This window comes from Anabrus simplex, chromosome 7 (assembly GCF_040414725.1).
Source record: "Anabrus simplex isolate iqAnaSimp1 chromosome 7, ASM4041472v1, whole genome shotgun sequence".
Classification (NCBI taxonomy): domain Eukaryota; kingdom Metazoa; phylum Arthropoda; class Insecta; order Orthoptera; family Tettigoniidae; genus Anabrus; species Anabrus simplex.
In genome coordinates, this window is record NC_090271.1 from 4370765 (window position 1) to 4390830 (window position 20066).

Consider the following 20066-nt stretch of genomic DNA (forward strand, 5'->3'; position numbering starts at 1 on the left):
TACACACGTCTGTCGATCCTCAACATATAAATTTATGGAAAGTCTGAGATAGCTTTCACCAACATATAATGCTAGGCCGCCACAAGTGCTACCATACTTAATGCGCAAGCACTCTCCACAATCAGCCATATTCCACGAATAAGACTACGCTCCACGAACGTTTGAAGTCCAGTCCATTGCAGCCGTGTCACTCCAGTACCGTGTATCAGCACCACTTCCTTCCCGTACAGTGCGTCAGTTGTAGTTGTAGTTATCTTCCTTCTCGTTCCTTTACAATCACCTCTACAATCACCCCTACAATGTTTCCTACAATCTCCTGGTTGCCACCGTATGATCAACCTTTATAGACATCAACATCCCCCTCCTCTCAGATGATACGTCTGGATTGGTGCTTGCCAGCCAATCATGAGTGAACCTCTTCTTTCTCCCAAGTTATAAACAAACACTCGGGAGTTTTACATGAATCATCAAATTTCCCTGGTACAACAACAAGCTCATCTCATTAGGCTGGGATATATACATGACTAATGGAATTACCCGACACAAGTACATCACAACAAACACTGAGGTAGCCATATGACTCATTCAAATTACCAGAGTTATTAAAGCAATGCTTTCCCACTCGTGCAAAACAAATTACTCATACCTACATATGTGGATATCTTCCAGCTTACCAATATAAATGGCAAAATATATAAATGAAATAATAATAATAATAATAATAATAATAATAATAATAATAATAAATCAAATACTGACAATAATATCTCTAACTTCTACATATAATTCTGGGGTGTGATATATGTACTATCACACTCTCCTTGGATTGTGATTCCTCTTTGATTTCCTTTACTGCCTGTTCTACGTAAACATTGAAAAGGAGAGGGGACAAACTGCAGCCTTGCCTCACTCCTTTCTGGATTGCTGCTCCTTTTTCAAAGCCATCAATTCCTATCACTGGAGACTGATTTTTATACAGATTGTAGATAATTCTTCGTTCTCGGTATCTGATCCCAATCACCTTCAGAATCTTAACTAGCTTGGTCCAATCAGCATTATCGAATGCCTTTTCTAGATCTACGATTGCCATGTACATGGGCGTGTCCTTCTTGATTTGATCCTCTAAGATCAGACGGAAAGTCAAGATTGCTTCACGGGTTCCTACATTTCTTCTGAAGCCAAATTGATCTTCTCCCAACTCAGCTTCAACTTGTTTTTTCATTCTTCTGTAAATAAGAAGTGTTAAAATTTTGCAGGCATGAGATACTAAACTAATGGTGTGATAGTTTTCACATCTGTCAGCACTGGCTTTCTTGGGAATAGGTATAACAACATTCTGCCGAAAATCGGATGGGACTTCTCCTGTCTCATACATCTTGCACACTAAATGGAATAACCTTGCCATGCTGGTTTCTCCTAAGGCAGTCAGTAATTCAGAGGGAATGTCATTAATTCCAGATGCCTTGTTCCTATTGTGGTCACTCACAGCTCTGTCAAACTCTGACCTCAAAATTGGGTCTCCCATTTCATCAGCATAAACAGCCTCTTCTTGTTTCAGAACCAAATTATCTACATCTTTACCTTGATACAACTGTTGGATATGCTCCTGCCATCTTTCTGCTTTGTCTTCTTTCCCTAGAAGTGGCTTTCCATTTGAGCTCTTAATATTCATACACCTAGATTTCCTTTCTCCAAGGGTTTCCTTGATTTTCCTGTAAGCAGCATTTACCTTTCCTAGGACCATACAACCTTCGACATCCTTGCACTTCAGCCAGTCTTCCTTAGCTACCTTGCACTTTCTATCCACTTCATTCTTTAATCGCCTGTATTCTTTTCTGCCCTCTTCATTTCTAGCACACGGCCGGGCTGAGTGGCTCAGACGGTTAAGGCGCTGGCCTTCTGACCCCAACGTGGCAGGTTCGATCCTGGCTCAGTCCGGTGGTATTTGAAGGTGCTCAAATACGTCAGCCTCGTGTCGGTAGATTTACTGGCACGTAAAAGAACTCCCGCGGGACTAAATTCCGGCACCTTGACGTCTCCGAAGACCAAAAAGTAGTTAGTGGGACGTAAAACAAATAACATTAATTAATTATTATTATTTCTAGCACACTTGCATTTTCGACGTTCATCAATCAGGTCTAGTATCTCCTGAGTTATCCACTGATTCTTAGTTGATCTTTTCTTCCTTCCTAACATTTCTTCAGCAGCCCTGCTGACTTAGTTTTTCATGACTATCCACTCTTCCTGTATTGTGTTTCCTTCAGCCTTTTCATTTAGTCCTTGTGCAACATGTTCCTTGAAACGATCCCTCACACTCTTTTCTTTCAACTTGTCTAGATCCCATCTTTTTACATTCTTTTCTTTCTTCAATTTCTTCAGCTTCAGATGGCATTTCATGACCAACAAGTTGTGGTCAGAGTCCACGTCTGCTCCTGGGAAAGTTTTGCAATCCAACACCTGGTTTCTGAATCTCTGCCTAATCATATCATCATCATCATCATCATCATCATCATCATCATCATCATCCTAAACCACCTCCAGTTTCCCGGGTGCGGTATATGTGCCTCCTACATCTCATCCTGTCCTTGTACCATTCTTCCTCCACCAATTTGTCCCAATCATGACCTCTCAGCAGTACATCGCTCTTAACTAAATCTATCCATTTCCTTTGTGGCCTTCCCACGGGTCGTCTTCCTTCTACCTTTCTGTCAAATTCCTTCCTTGCAGTTCTGTTTATTGGCATCCTCTTCATGTGGTTTACTTCAGTCTTGATATCTGAATCTTATTGAGGAGAGAATCATCTATTCCTACTTCTTCTCTAATTTTCTCATTCCTGATCTTGTCTTTCCTGGTTTTCTGGATCATAGTGCGTAGGAATTTCATTTCAGCTGCCTGAAGTTTGGAATTATCTCTATTGGTCAGTTTAGTGGTTTCGAGACTGTATGTAAGAATTGGTGAATAATAGGAGTTGTACAATGTCATTTTTGTTTTCATGGGTATTTGCTCATCCCACAGCAGGTGTCTTACCTGGTGGTAAAATTGTGTTGCCTTATTGATTCGATTGTTCACCTCATGTTTTGCTAGGTTGTCATTTGATATAACGCTACCCAAGTATTTGAAAACTGGAACGCTGTCCGGTTGAGCTTCATTTAACATGACTATTGGTTCTGCTCCTTCCCCATACACTTTCATCACCACTGTCTTGGTCTTGCTGATGTTTAAACCATATTTCTTAAACTCCTCATTCCAGCTTTGTATTCTCTCTCCCAATTCCTCTTCTGAGTCACTCCAGATTGCAACATCATCTGCAAATGTGAAGGCTTTGATATCTCCATGTTCTTTCCTTTTAATAGATTTCATTGCTACATCCATTACAATAATAAATAGAAGTGGTGACAATGAGCTGCCCTGCTGCACTCCTCTCTTTGTTTTAAACCAGTCCGACAAACCACATCCTACTTGAATACAGCTTCTGTTCCCACTCTACAACATTTTCACTTTGTCTATGAGGCTGTCTCGCACTTGAAGTTCTTTCATGCATTGCCAAATTCTTTCCCTTGGTACACTATCGTATGCTTTCTCAGTGTCCAAAAATAATAGAAATAAAGGCTTGTTCTTCTCCCAGTATTTTTCCATTGGCATCCTAATTGCAAATATAAGGTCTGTAGTTGACCTTCCTGGTCTGAAACCATACTGCTCTTCCTCCAAAATTGGTTCAACAATATCTCTGATTCTGGTCTCTATTATTTTTTCCAATATTTTTAGGACATGAGACAGTATTGTGATACCACGGTAATTAGTACGTTTTCGTCGGCTTCCTTTCTTGAACAGAGGTACAATGATGCCCATCTTCCAGTCCTCAGGAATAGTATTTTCCTCCCATATCTTTTTGAGCAGTCTGTAGAGCCACTGGATTCCTGGAATTCCCGCTGCTTTCAGCATATCTGCACTTAGTTCATCTATGCCCACTGCCTTTCCTTTCTTCATGCTCTTGAGCGCATTTTCAACCTCAAGCCATGTAATTGGTGGTTCAGTTGTGGTTCCTCGACTTGGCTCTCCTCTATCCGTTATGTTTTCTGTATCTCCATTCAGCAGCTTTTCGAAATAGATCTTGAGTTCTTGTTTAATTTCTCCCTCTTCTTCTGCCAGAGTTCCATCATCACGTTCTATTGCTTTTATGGTCTCTTGATCCCTTCGCTTGTTTTTCACTACTCTGTATAGCAATTTCATATTTCCTCTACTGTCCTCTTCCAGTTTGTCTGCAAACTCATTCCATTTCTTCTCTTTTTCTTCCCTTACAATGTTTTTTACAGCAAGTTTCTTGTTCCTGTATACTCCTTGAAGTCTTCGTATTTCTTGTTCTTTTCGTTCTTGTCCCTGTTTTTGTTTTTCCTTGTCCAGTGCCTTCTTTATTTGCTTTCTTTCTTTCACCGCTGTTTTCACTCTATCATTCCACCCTGGTATCTCCTTTTTTCTTTTGATAGAACTTGTAACTCCACATAGGTTTTTGGCTTCTCCCACAAAGGTGTCTTTGAAGGCCTTCCATTCTTCATTAACGCTGGTTACTTCACACTTCGGCAAACTCTATTGAATCCTTAGTTTGTATTCTTCCTTTATTTGGACTTCTTGCAACTTCCAAGTTTTAACCTTTGGTTTTTTCGTAATAAGTTTCTGCGTTTCTTTTGCCTTATGTTTGAAGTCTACTACCAACAATCTGTGGTCACTGTCCATGCTTTCACTAGTGATGACCTTTACATCTGTGATGTACCTGCCACCGTCTTCGTTTGTGATTACGTAATCAATCAATGTTCTATACTGGCCATCCCAGCTGTACCTTGTTATTCTGTGACTATCTCTTTTTTTGAAGAATGTATTTTTGATTATAAGATCATTTCTTCTGCACAGATCTAATAGTTGCTCTCCTTCTGGGTTCCTTTGTCCAAATCCATGTGGACCAATGATGTTCTCGTACCCAAGTCTGTCTACCCCAACTTGCGCATTTAGATCTACAATAATAATAACATTTTCCTCATTAACTGTATCTTCCAAATCTTGCCAAAATTTCTCTTTGTCTTCCTCACTGCAGCCTGTCTGTGTGGCATACACTTGTATGATGGTGTACTTAGTGTTCTCCAGTTTCATGAACATTTTAATGATTCTATCACTTTTACAGATAACTTCAGCTGTAGCAACAGTCCTTTTGTTAATTAAGAATCCAACACCATTTTTCGCTACCTTCTCCCGTCCACTCCAGTACAATTTATAACCTCCACGAAGTGTCTTACTTCCAATTCCTTTCCATTTGGTCTCACTTAATCCCAATATTGATATTTTTCTTCTATCCATCATGTCTAGGAGTTCTTCTAACTTTCCAGTTAATGATAGAATGTTCATAGTTCCAATTCGGTATTTGGGTCTCATTTTTATTTGGGGTTTCCTTTCAGAACATTGTATATCATCAGCCTTACGGTCATCATAATTTACAATTGTCTGAGAGGACGTGTCAGTCCGGTCTATAATATTCTTTCCGAGGCTCTTTTTCTTATTGAAAGCAACTGTACTCAATAATCTCCTGCTGACTTGCTAGGCCTAATGCATAAGAGGATTTTCTTTCAGGGTTTACTCCCTTAGCCTTTGAGGATGCCTTCCTCATCCTACAAGGGAGTAGGTTCCATCTGTACACCCCAGAAGGATGGGTTGCCTCTTCCGCCATCTCCACCGTACCGAAGTCCATCTTCTCCGCCGTAGATGCCGTTGAGGTCTTCACCCTTAACCCAGGGCAAGGGCCCTCCATATTTATGACCCCTGGAGACAGGGTGTCCCAGTATTTTAAAACCCCCAGGAATTGGGCTACCTGTTGGTCCGCGGGTTGTATTGGTTATTTCAACCAGCCCTACATACTGTAGGGGCCCCCTATCCGCCACCTGGGGACGCGCTCTGTAGGGGTCAGGTTCCCCTGGTTACTTATTGGAAGTTAACGCCACCCACAAGGAGTAAGGTTATTTGCAGAGTGCCTAATCATAATGAAGTCTTATTTGATACCTTCCAGTGTCTCCAAGTCTCGTCCACGTATACAGCCGTCGTTTGTGGTGTTTGAACCAAGTATTGGCAATGACTAAATTATGATCAGTGCAGAATTCAACCAGCCAACTTCCTCTTTCGTTCCTTTGTCCCAATCCAAATTCTCCTACTGTACTACCTTCTCTTCCTTGGCCTACCATTGCATTCCAGCCTCCCATCACAATTAGATTCTCGTCGCCTTTTACATCTTATATTAAATCTTCTATCTCCTCATATATTATTTCGATTTCTTCATCATCCGCTGAACTAGTAGGCATATAGACCTGCACTATTGTGGTGGGCATTGGTTTGGTGTCTATTTTGGCAACAATAATTCTTTCACTATGCTGGTCGTAGTAGCTTACCCGCTGCCCAATTTTCTTATTCATTCTTAAACCAACTCCTGCATTTCCCGTGTTTGATTTTGTGTTGATAATTTGGTAGTCGCCTGACCAAAAATCCTGTTCTTCCTGCCAGCCTACTTCACTTATACCAACTATATCTAACTTTAGCCTATCCATCTCCCTTTTCAGATTCTCTAATCTACCACAATGATTCAAACTTATAACATTCCATGCTCCGACTCTCAGAATGTCAGTATCATTCTTCCTGATGATCGCTCCCTCTTGTGTAGTCCCCACCCGGAGATCTGAATGGGGGACTAGTTTACCTCCGGAATAATTTACCTGTCAGGAAGCCATCATCATTACATCATTCATACAGAGAGAGCTGCATGTCCTCGGGAGTTAGTTACGGCTGTAGTTTCCCGTTGCTTTCAGCCGTGTAGCAGTATCAACACAGCTAAGCCATGTTGAGTATTATTACAAGGCCATATCAGTCAATCATCTAGACTGCCGCCTTTGCAACTTCCAAAAGGCTGCTACCCCCTTTGCAGAATGGCATCAAAACACGCGAGCCTTTGAATTCTGAGAAAGGCCGCGGTTACTCCGTGGCAGAATTATAACGCGTCTACTCTACCTGACGCTTGTTAAAATTATTTTTTATAGACAGCGGGAACATTTTTGTAATGAAGTCATTTTGTAAAGATATGCGGAACAATTATTGCTGGCAAATTAACAATGGGTTTTCGTCGATATTATGATGCCAATTTTAAGTTAATTGTTGTTAAGCATTTGATAATTTAGAATACTTGTGCATAGGTAGGCCTTAACTAAGTTTAAATTCAATATTTGACGTTCGCGTGAAGACAAAGATAGCTAAAAAAATGTGGACTGTACAAAAAATTCTTCAAGGACACTTTAAAGAAGTTGAAGATGAAATTGTGAGGTATGTGCACGAAAAACTCAAGGGCAGAATCACCATTGATGGTTATGAATTTCATGTTTTTGGTCCGTATTGAACAATATATAAGTAATAATAATAATAACTTAAATGTTTCCACCTTTTCAATACAATATATTCACAAATTTACAAAATTATACGGTACTAGTTTCGACCCATCTAGGGGTCATCATCAGCCGTATTGAAGCAAAGATCATTTGTGGCGAAATAAAAAAAAAAAAAAAAATAATATTGTCTTAGGATTTCGCCACAAATGATCTTTGCTTCAATACGGCTGATGATGACCCCTAGATGGGTCGAAACTAGTACCGTATAATTTTGTAAATTTGTGAATATATTGTATTGAAAAGGTGGAAACATTTAAGTTGTTATTATTATTATTATTACTCAGAATCACCATACCATGGCGCAATAAACCCTTTTCTTGACCCTCAACGTCCCCGATTAGGCCTGTACATCGCTAGCTGCTGAAAGTGGCCAAATCCGGCAAGCGTTGCTGGTTATATCTGACGCTGACTAAAAGTAACAGCAAGAATATTTTCCTGATGGATCGTCGTATTGTAGAGACGCATTGAATAGCTATTGCCAGGGTCCTCTTCGGTATTATGATGCTCAATTTTAAGTTAATGGTCATTAAACCAGCATAAATAAAGAACAATTGTGCAGCCGCAAAGAAAAAAAGAAAGAAAAAACCGGCATGTTCGGCGTCTGAAACGTGTACTGTACAACTTAGGCATTCATATGATTTTACAAAGCACTTTTTGAGCCTGATTTACATTTCTGAAGGAAAAAGTGGAGTTCGTCTTGGATTCGGCGAAATACAGTACTATAATTTTTTCCAGAATGAAATTAAACTCACACTTTCACAAAAAATAACAAACAGGTAAGCTGTAGTGTGGATATCATCCGTGGAAACGCAAGTTTTGAACTAACTGATTGCCTTTTCGTACCGATTTTTATGTGTATGGGGGTTCTTCCTACTTTCATACAAAAATCGGGTATAACAGCAAGAAATTTCTGGATGAATTGTGATAGTTTGTAGGTTGGACTTGATCTGTAGTTTATAATGGGTCTGATTGGGACATTTTCTTTATGTATTTTCGGATAAGCTTTTGTGAAAAAGGAACAATAAAACTTTGATTTCCACCTATTCAATAAATTGTATGAATGTAATGAATAGGTGGAAATCAAAGTTTTATTGTTCTCCTTAAACAGACTTTCAATACTGAAAAATGAGTTTAGTCTCTTGCAATAAGCTTTTGTGGTCGGTAATTTGGGGTTCATTATGATATGTTTCACGGTGTCTTGTTCATTTAAGGGAAAGTGAGTGTTTTTCAATAATGTTTAGAGAGTTTTTTATGTTTGTGGTTGGGTCCTTGTGTTAAATATGGATGGTATTATCTAGGAAACATTGTTTGGTTTTTTTTTCTGTATTCATTCTTGTCAGTGATAACAGTGGTATTTCCTTTATCTGCTTTAGTTATTAATAGGTTATTCTGTTTAATTTTTTCTTTGAGTTTTTTATGTGCACATCATTGGTGGTATTTTTCTTGTGACTATTGTTGTTAATTCTGTTAATGTATTGTGGAAGTATTTTTTTTAATATCATGTCTAACTTCATCACGTAGATCGTATGGGATTTTATGTAAGGCAGTTTAAGTTTCCATAATAATGGTTGTAATGTTGAAGTATTTCCCCAATTATGTTTGGGTCCCTTACTCAATATAATGGATTCTGTTTCATCAAAGCTTGTGTCTGTTAGATTTTTCATGGGTGGATTAAATATGTGTTTATTCTCATCGCTAGATTGGATAGGAAGGTTAACGTTAGGAGTTTTGAGTTGTGTGTTTTGATTTGGTAATTGTCTAAGTGCTTCTAGTTTCCTATTCAGTGTTTTCTGTTTTTTGGATTGCTAGGTTTGTTAATTTTTCTTTAGTGATCTGCTGGAGCTATGTGGTAGCTCGTGGGAAACTCTTAAAGGTGCATCACACAGTACATTATTGTTTTTTCCTGCATAGGAATTTGATTTCTTCTCTTAGCCAAATTTTGTTTGTCCTTTTTTGTGTATTGCACGTTTGGGCAGTATATTATTGTATTTCCTGAGGAATTTAGGTGTTAAATTGTTTGATAGACATCATTGACAATAGATTCACCAATGAAACCAACTTACTATAACAACCAAACACAATAGATCCACACATAAAGTTCACTATGGAAACAGAAAACAATTGTATTACAAATTACTTAGATATATCTATAACTGGACATGAAAGTCACCTAACTTACAAAATATACAGAAAGCCTACACACATTTCCAACACAATAAAAAAGATTCTATCCAGCCCAACACACACAAAAAAGCAGCATATCATAGCATGATATATAGAGCATTCAACATACCACTAACAAAAGAAGAATTAAACAAAGAATTACACCTGATCCATGAAATAGCCAAACAAAATGGATACAAGAAAGAAATGATCAATAAAATTATCCAAAAGATAAAACACCAGCCCAAATCAGAGCTAATCAGAGTAGACAAATCCAAGAAAGATTACGTACTCTTCACTTTCAATAACACCTTTATATATCCCATAACCAACATTTTTTTAAAACACAACCTAAAAATAGCCTATTTAACCACACATAATGCCAACATTTTACATAACACCAAATCGATCAATAACAACAATAAATATAGTCATTTGGGAGTGTATCATATGAATTGCAACAATTTGTGAAGCTAGCTGCATTGGACGTACTGTAGAAATTTTTTAACCCGGTACGCCGAGCACTTCAATGCCATAAAACACAATCACTTTTCTTCCATTGAGGATTACAAACATAAATGTATAAGTATAAAAAACGACATGCAGATCCTAAGTATAAACCCCAAGGGCCCCTTACTCAACATAATGGAGGAACTTAATATCAGTATGGACCAATATGTCAACCCTAACTTCAACCTAAATGAAATTACAGAAAAAAATAAAACATTGATACTGTACCGGTATAGGCTTTTGGGCTTATGACGTGTCAAGAAAATGAGGTGAAATTCTTTACGTTTCACAGAGAACTTTGCTCTGCGTCCTTGGAAGAAATCTTGACTGTCCACGAGAAAGGCTTCTTAAACAATGACTCTTTAAATTTATACGTTATAATAGAAGTGGAAAGGGTACGTTCATTTGCCACCAGATGGCTCCCAGGATGTGGCACAATTCGTACATTCCTAATAGACTTCCTGAATTTGAAGTCGGTTAAGATATAGTCTATTATGGATCTGGTACCCCTAGCCTCCCATATGTAGTGCTGAATAGCCTTATGCTTGAAGAATGTATTCATAACTACTAAACCCATACTAGCACAGAAGCCCAGCAAACGCTTCCCATTCCCATTAGCTTCCATATCTTCCCCACATGTACCAATTACCCTTTCGTAATCTTCACTTTTATTTCCAACTGTCGCATTGACATTGCCCATTAGCACTATCCTATCCATGCTGTTGACCCTAACTATGATGTCAATCAATGCTTCATAAAACTTGTCAATTTCATCCTTATCTGCACCCTCACAGTGTGAATACACTGAGACAATCCTTGTCCTAATTCCTCCAACTGCATATCTACCCACGCCATTCACTCATTTACGTGCCTAACAGAAACAGCCCTACCCCACACTCTGCCCTTCCCTTTTTAACACCCGTCAAGTACTCTTCTTCGCTATCTCCCCTTACCCAAATATCACTTACTCCTAGCACATCCAGATATGTCCTCTCTGCTGACTCAGCCAATTCTACTTTCTTTTTTCCATTTTGTTTGCCAAGTTGTTTGCAAGGAGTCCCTCACCTGTCAAATGGGAGTGGGACTCCGTTACTCCCATAGGTCCGAGGCTTGCTTGAAATGTTCTGGGCTTGGTAAATTTATGAAGCAGGATGCTACCCTACTTACACATAATCCAAGCGAGGATCTCTCCTCTACATTCAAAGATAAAGGTATAGGATTTTCCACCTGTTCAGTACAACTTCTAATGTGATATAAATTAAAATGTCACATTTTATTATTAATTTTTAGGTACTGGTTTTGGCATTTTTATGCCATCATTAGCCTAAGGTTAAGCAAACAAGGACATTGAGTAAATTAATTACACACACACTCTCTCTCTCTCTCTCTCTCTCTCTCTCTCTCTCTCTCTCTCTCTTCTAGCAATTCAAAATTGCGTCACCACATAAAACATTTGACTGTATAAAACTCCCATATGCACATCATAATAAAGTCAGAACAAAAGGTAAAATTGATCTATGTACAGCTCTGTGCATTTCTATCACCTGGTGATGTTAAATGCTGTATAGAGTTACAGTAGCCAATAAGTTTTTGTGAAATCTTCTGTCTAGACTATTTACACAACTGATTAAAATTAGAGTATTGACCTTCATGTAATATATAAAAACTTTTTGAACGTTCTACCATGAGACATGACATAAAGGGATCGAGAAAGGAATTAGGCAATGTTAAAATAGAAACTCACCTCAAGCACCACATTATCGGTGAGAAGTTAAAGAGGAACCGATTTACGTCATATTTATACAGTTTTCAATTTCTTTTAGGTCCGTTTTGAATCAAGATCCTTCTAGAATTACATTTGACCACCTGACAACACCGTTTCTCATGAACTCGCACCCGTCAACCTACGGCCTCAGTCGTTCACATGTTTGAATATACTACTGAAATATAGATTTAAGAACCATTTTACAGTCAAGCTATGTCAGTAAGATTTAAGCAAGATACAAGCCATGAAAGCCTTCTACTTGATTCTAAAAAATTCGACCCATCCATAGAGGAACTATCCTTTACAAACATCGGACAATAAATGCTCTTCTCTCTTATACTATAGTAATACTCTGAAAGAAAAAATTTAGCTAATATTGTATATATGCTGAGATCTCTCATGGTAGAACGTTCAAATTTTTTAAATATATTACATGGAGGTTAATACTCTAATTTTAATCAGTTGTGTAAATAGTCTAGACAGAAGATTTCACAAAAACTTATTGGCTACTGTAACTCTATACACAATCATAGCATTTAACATCACCAGGTAATAGAAATGCACAGAGCTGTACATAGATCAATTTTACCTTTTGTTCTGACTTTATTATGATGTGCATATGGGAGTTTTATACAGTCAAATGTTTTATGTAGTGACGCAATTTTGAATTGCTAGAATTTTAGAAGGTTTATTTGTGTGTGTGTATATATATATATATATATATATATATGTTACCTCTACTACAGTGGTAACACCAAACAAGGCACAAACACAGTTAAAAGGGGAAGGTAAGAGTACAATACACAATATAAGAAAACACTACACACTCGGAAAAACAGTAGCTAGCATTACGCGGATCTCCAACAAACAAGTACGTAACTATCAGTAGGGCCAACTAGTGAACGACAAAACGGGAAGATGGAAGGGTTGGGAACCTACCAAAGGCATGGACATGGCTTAGATAGCGGATTCCGAAATGAATCACCGTGATCCTTAGTTTTTAAAAATATTATTTACAAGATAATTCTACAAATACATTCCAAGTTCTGAGCTATAAATTCAGTGATATACATAGGTTATTCGTAGCAGTGTAAATTCAAATTACAAATCAACTTTACATCTAGTTACCAATGTAGTAGTACAATGCAATTTACAGGTTATCCAAAATCTAGCGTACCTAAAGTGATACAGAACTATCAGAGGCAAACCCCAAGGGAAATACTATTAAACTACAATATACATATTTTAGTGAAACAAAACGGGAATGCCTCGGAAACGAACAGGTAAGTCCAGCTGAAAAACGAAGGCACCATAAGTAACTAATTTGGTGAATCTAGGCGAGGTTAGGGCAGACTCCTGTATGAAAAGCAAATCGGAACATTACGGAAATTTTAGCAGGAACGGAATTCAAGAGTGCTTACCCGAGCAGAGTGCCATCCCCGAAGCCGGGGGACGTCAACCAGATAGGCTGCTCGCAGACAGATAAACCGAGACCGACAGAATTCAGGATACAGAATAGATTCGAACACTGCCTCGCTCACTATATATAGGAATTACTGGCCTTGGAAGCAACCAATCAGCGTGCACGTGTTCCCTATCGCCACCTAGACTCACCAATCACAACCTTACTTTCGATCGCGAACTTTGACTAACATTCTAGAATACGCATGATCGCGAAAGTCGTATTTTTCCAGAATAGACAGAACACACTTTCTAGAACACATACCAACAAAGTAACACACCCTGCACAAAAGTTATGTAACTTTCTGGATCTTTCCAGGAACTATAGACAGAATTCTACTATTTACAAATGCCTATGTTACAACATTATACAGTACAGGTTAGGTCATTAAATTATCTTATGCTCTACAAATAACAGTACAGGTTAGGTCATGATAAATAAAACATTATATAGTACTTCGCCAATAAAGTCTTAAAAAATTACATTCCACTCATGCTACATAGTTCACTTGTAACAATATATATATACACATATATATATAATTTACTCATTGTCCTTGTTTGCTTAACCTTAGGCTGATGATGGCATAAAAAATGCCGAAACCAGTACCTAAAAATTAATAATAAAATGTGGCATTTTAATTTATATCACATTTGAAATTGTATTGAACAGGACCGGGCGAGTTGGCCGTGCGCGTAGAGGCGTGCGGCTGTGAGCTTGCATCCGGGAGATAGTAGGTTCGAATCCCACTATCGGCAGCCCTGAAAATGGTTTTCCGTGGTTTCCCATTTTCACACCAGGCAAATGCTGGGGCTGTACCTTAATTAAGGCCACAGCCGCTTCCTTCCAACTCCTAGGCCTTTCATATCCCATCATCGCCATAAGACCTATCTGTGTCGGTGCGACGTAAAGCCCCTAGCAAAAAAAAAATGTATTGAAAAGGTGGAAAATCCTATACCTTTATCTTTGAATGTAAATCTTTTTTCAATAAGGACCAGTTATGAAATTGTTGACGTTAAATAAGATCTCTCCTCTAACGGGTTAGGGACCATCAGTGGATTGTTGTTTTACACGAAAATAGCTCATGGCAATTCTATGTTCTATACTTTTTTCCGATGTAGCCCTGAACGTAAGGGAAATATCAGTGGCAGTCATGTGAAAAGTTTAAGTCCGAGAGCAGGTAATTGAGAGTTGTTCCGGCTATGTACATCTCAGTGTTTTTTTTAATATTAACCCGATACCTACTACAAAGGATCCAGAAAAATAGGCTGTCAAAAAAGGGATGAGTACAGGCACGCTGCTTTCTTCCCACTCCTAGCCCTTTCCTATCCCATCATGTGTCGGTGTGACATAATGGAACACGGGGAGGAAGAGATCAAAACACCAGGAGTGGTGTTGTCACAATAGTAAAACACTTGGGTCAAATAGGTGAGATGTGCTTTGTTGATCAGTTTTATAACTCATGAACTGCTTCCTTTCTCTTCTAAAATGTAAGGCAGTTCTGGGCCATCATTGATGTATATTTAAATGTAATTTCAGATTTGCCCATTGCATCAATGTGGAATTCTACCATGACCTGGTAAATGTTTTGAACTGCATTATTGAGAGTGAAGACCTTGGCTACAGAGAGCAACTTCATTGTGTCCAGACTATCTTCAAGATTTTGTCTGGTCAGGGAGAAGTGCTCAATGTCGACCCATCCACGTTCTACACACACTTGTATAGGAATGTCCTTGTTATTACTGCAGGTAAGGTGTATTTTGAATGCAATGTCGAGTGTGTTGCACACACCTCTGTCATTCTTGCTGGTAAGTTGTATGATGGTGATGACTGGACAGTGTACTTGAGTAATATAGTATCAGAAGAAAAGGTGGATAATGAAATTGGCAAATCAATTTTACCACCAAGTAAGACAAAATGAGACTAGATCAAGCTGCAGAATTGTGATACAGAAGCCCAGGAAGGACAAGGTCACGAGAGGAGGTGGAAATAGGAGACTCCCTACTGCAAATGATCCAGAAGGAAAGGTCATGTAAAAAGAATTTGTGCAAGCTTGCCAACAAGAAAGGAATATGAAATAGAAGTAAAAGGAATAGGACCAATGGGCAGGCACAGAGATAAATTAACCAATCTAGAAACAAAAGATGTTGAGGAGAGAAGAAGAAGATAGGGAGAAAGTTACGGGAGAACAGTGGTTCTTGGACAGAGTTAGATGGAGGGGACTTGTACACCACACCTGGGCAACTCGAGATGGTCCACGATGATGATGATGGTGTATTTTGAATGATACCCCTTCTTCTACAGGAGATTAGTCACTTATTACACCTTTATCGTACCTGCCAACTCCATATTTCTTACATTGCCTAATGACCTCCCGATTTTAATTCAGTGATCAACTAAATAGAATCTGGAAAGAGAATGTAATACCCAATGACTGGAAGCAAGGAGTCATCATCCCATTGTTAAAAAAAGGTGATAGAAAGAGATGTACCAACTATAGAGGTATAACTCTGCTGTCACATGGCCACAAAATCTACGAATTCATCCTTGAGAGCAGGATTAGAAAATATGTTGAACCTACACTTGAGGAGGAACAACATGGATTTAGACCTCATAGACCTCATTTTTGCCACCAGAATGTGCTATAAGAAGTGTTGGGAGAAAGGTAAAACACTTATAACTGTTTTTCTAGACATCGAGAAAGCTAATAACCATGTACGACGCAGGCATATACGGGAATGTTTGAGACATAAAAAAATGCCCAGTGACATCATAGCTCGATTACAACGATTATATGATGAAACCAAGTGTTGTGTCCAGGTCCAGGATGGAAAGTCGGGGATGGTTCGAAATGAAGAGTGGAGTCCAGCAAGGAAGTTGTCTTACGCCACTTCTCTTCATAATCATAATGGATGAAGTTTTAAATGTGGTTAAACGAAAGGATCCAACAACTAATACCCTGATGATGTAATGGTATGGGGCGAGACAGAAGCGGAAGTACAAACTAGACTAGATCTCTGGCATGAAGCTTTTGCAACCTTAGGTCTCAAAATCAGCAAAACTAAGACAGTTGGCTTGGCGATGAGTAGAAACTCTCCAACTGTTCATCTAAGAATTGGAGATGAGGAGATGGATATTGTAGACAACTTCCAATATTTAGGTAGTGTTCTGTCATCAGACAATACCATACATCAAGAGATTAGTAACAGAACACAGAAAGCTTCCAAATTCTATCACGCTGTACGTCAAATACTTTGGGATGAAACATTTCCGTTAGTTTCCAAGATCTGCTTGTACAAAATATATCTAGTACCTATACTGACATATGGCCTGGAAGCAGCAACACTTACTGGACCAACAAAGAGTCGTCTTCAGGCAACAGAAATGAAGTTCCTCCGTTCTTGTCTACAAAAATCAAAAGTGGATAAAATAAGGAATGTGGATATCCGGCAACAGTTAAGATTGGAAAGCAGCTTGCTGGAGACTCTAGAAATGTAGAGATTGCAATGGTATGGTCTCATGAAAAGAATGAACCCTCACAGGACTCCTTGAACACACTTTGACCACAATGTTCCTGGGAAGAGACCAAGAGGAAGACCTCGTGATATTTGGGAAAAACACCTATTGAAGGACCTTGAAATTAGAAATGTGAACTGGTGCCGCATATATGAGCAGCATCTGTGGATGGATAATACAAACTGGAGGCTCGTACACAACCACACCCGAGTTGCTGGAGTGAAGAAAAGATGATGATGGCATTGATTTTGAAACTCCCACAATGTGAGAATGTTGCTTGAGGTTTTGGTTGTTATGCATACCGAAAGTCATCTTACTGCTCTCTACGAGCGGTTGGAAGTCCTGTTTTCGGTGGCGATTTTAAAAAGAAAAGTGAATGTTGCAATGCTAAAATTTGGTGTTATTTTCCTCCTTGCATTTGTGAAGTTGTGGTGTTCAGGATGTTGTTCAGTATTGTTGTGATCCATTGTTACTATTGTATGGCGAATAATCATTCAACACCACCCTACCCAGCATGGTGGAGGGGTTCTATCATGATGATGATTTCACCAAAATGGTTCTTGTTCAGGGCCTGTATACGAGGCTGCTGAGGGTCTTGCGAAACTGTCCAAACTGCACCTGGGTTTTGCATAATTCTGGATACTAATTTAAAATAAACTGGCATTAACTTAATCCGCGCAAAAGCACATATCGTAAAGTTTTTCAGTCTGTCGAACACCTATAGCACTAGAACCTATCTGTAAAAGAAAAATGCACTAACTGTGAAGTTACAGCTGCACTTCATCAGTACACATACAACAACAATATAATCACACTTATAGACATTGGCAAAGGGTTGGAAGATTTTCCCTATATAACTGGATCTGTAATGAAAGTCAGCAGCGCTGAAGATAATTTTTTGTGGATTCCCTGTTCCTTAAGGGCATGGTCGCTTCGTTCCCCCTCCTACCTGTTTCGTATGTGTGTCGATGTATCAAAAGAAGGAAAGTACTCGAGAAATACACCAAAAGGTGAGTTAACATTTGTAGTGAGAACAGTGGCAAACCAATCTACGGAGAATGGCCGTCACTTATTCTCTGTACAAAATTTAGCCATCCGGATTTGAATTGAAAATCCACAGCCTGTTTCCAGTCATGTCCCCTTCTAGCGACAAGGATTGGAATTGTGCCGGCTACTGAAGCCTGTCACACTCCTCTGAGACAATGATTAATGACTGAAGGAAATTCTGTTGGAAAGTGTTGCTGGAGCGTCTGCTTTGTCCAGCACAAAGCTCACCTGCAGTGACTGAGAAGCCAGCGCACTGCCGTCTGAGCCACAGAGGCTGTTCACTAAATAGGTAATAGTTAACATAACTTCCACTTTGGCATAAGAAAATGTTCTTATTTTTTTAAAGGATTTGTTGATTTAAGATTCTAAAGCTGTGTTTTTATTATTTACTTTCTTGAAGGGAAAAAGAAAAATGTTAAAATTTGGAAAGCGATCAGGTTTGTACAATGAATGCATTTTAAATATATATAAAACTAGCTGATGTACCCGTACTTTGCTACAGAATTCTAGGTTAGATAGTGTACACGTGAGTAAGATTGTAATGAATTTCATAGCTCTTAATGTTACCCTAGAAATGTGACAGGGATGTGAACATCTGCCATTATTCCGTTAACTGTTCACACTGATCAGCCCAATGCTTCAGAGTAGGGATCGAATAGCTGGAATACTACGACGAAGCAGCGTGTTAGGTACCAACAGTATCAGAAAGTGTATGAAACAGAGGAATGGTATGCTAGAGAAGAAAGTTATCCAACTGCCCTGCTATTTCCCTCCAATCAGGCAGGCTGTTGTACTCGGTACGCATCTATCAGAGATGAGTGGCAGTATTAGAAACAAAGAACATCACAAAATCTGGCCTTCACATTTAGTTTTCTTCCGACTCTCAAATACCACTCCAATCATAGTCGGTACAGTAAAACTGTATAAAACATGAATGATTGGAAATTGTATTTTCTATAAATTATGTTATGTAGTACTTTTCGATAGGACCGATAACATAGGTATTTAAGAATTAAATTTTAGGCACATTCCCCTAAACTACCATTTCATCCAGGGTGAATACAATTGCTGATAGCTTAGACCGTAATTTCTTATTCCCCAACTCTATATACTGATTTCTATTTTTCATTTTCTGTTCACCCATTTTCTCATAGCTCAGCGTTGATATGGACTTATCAAAAAAAATACAAATTCATAAATATCTCTGTTATCATAGCCGACACGATAAAAATGTATAAGACATAAATGATCGGAAATTTAATTCCATTTAACTTTAGTTGTGCAGTATTTATCGATAGGACCACTAATAACAGAAATATTTGACAATTAAATTTTAGTCCCTCCCCTAAACTACCATGTTGCTCAGCATGAATAAAATTATTTACAACCTAGATTGTAGTAGCTCATTCCCCGACTTTACATACCGATTTTCATTGAATTCCCTTCAGCCGTTTTCTCGTGATGCGTGTAGACTTATAGAAATTACGGAAAAGGAAGAAGTGCATTTCCTTCTTACTGTGGAAACGACCGATACAGATATACCTTTCTTTTTGAATTCTGAGCAATGAACAGACAAAACTTATTTTATATATATAGATTAATAAAATAAACATACATCTTTGTTGTACACTGTCATGCCTTTCAACGTTCAGTCTGCATCCCTCTGTGAATTTACTAAATGCTGCCACAATCCTCTATATCTCTGATGTTCATAGCATTAATGTAGATATTATGGCGATGGTGTGATAGGAAAGGGCTAGGGGCAGGAAGAAAACAACTGTGATCTTAATTAAGGTACAGCCTGGTGTGAAAATGAAAAATCATGGAAAACCATGTTCAGAGCTGCCAACAGCGAGGTTCAAACACACTATCTTGCAAATGCAAGCTCGCAGCTGTGAGCCTACTTACTCATCATCTTTGTTATCTCCCTTGACCTGAATACGATTAACCGCTAACAGGGTCATTCATCAGCCAGTTCTACTTTCTTCGTTAAGTCCCATTAATATTGATAACTCCCCATCAAACTCCATTTGGTTCGCCAAGTTTCCAAGGAGTGCCTCACCTGTCAAATGGGAGTGAAACTCTGTTACTTCCATAGGTTCGAGACTTGCTGTGAAGCATAGTCCCAGTGATG

General features: G+C 38.6%; 1 protein-coding gene across 5 annotated transcripts in view; it reads left to right on the forward strand.

Moving 5' to 3' along the window:
* Noc3 (Nucleolar complex protein 3) overlaps window positions 1-20066 on the forward strand; it is a 504473-nt gene that overhangs the window by 338499 nt on the left and 145908 nt on the right. For all 5 annotated transcript variants that reach the window (XR_011018581.1, XR_011018582.1, XM_068228554.1 and 2 more), the window contains exon 10: window positions 14909-15117. Coding sequence is in view for 3 of the 5 variants with exons in the window: in XM_068228554.1 (XP_068084655.1) it covers window positions 14909-15117 (209 nt within the window). In the remaining 2 variants the exon portion in view is untranslated. The remainder of the gene's footprint in view (window positions 1-14908; window positions 15118-20066) is intronic.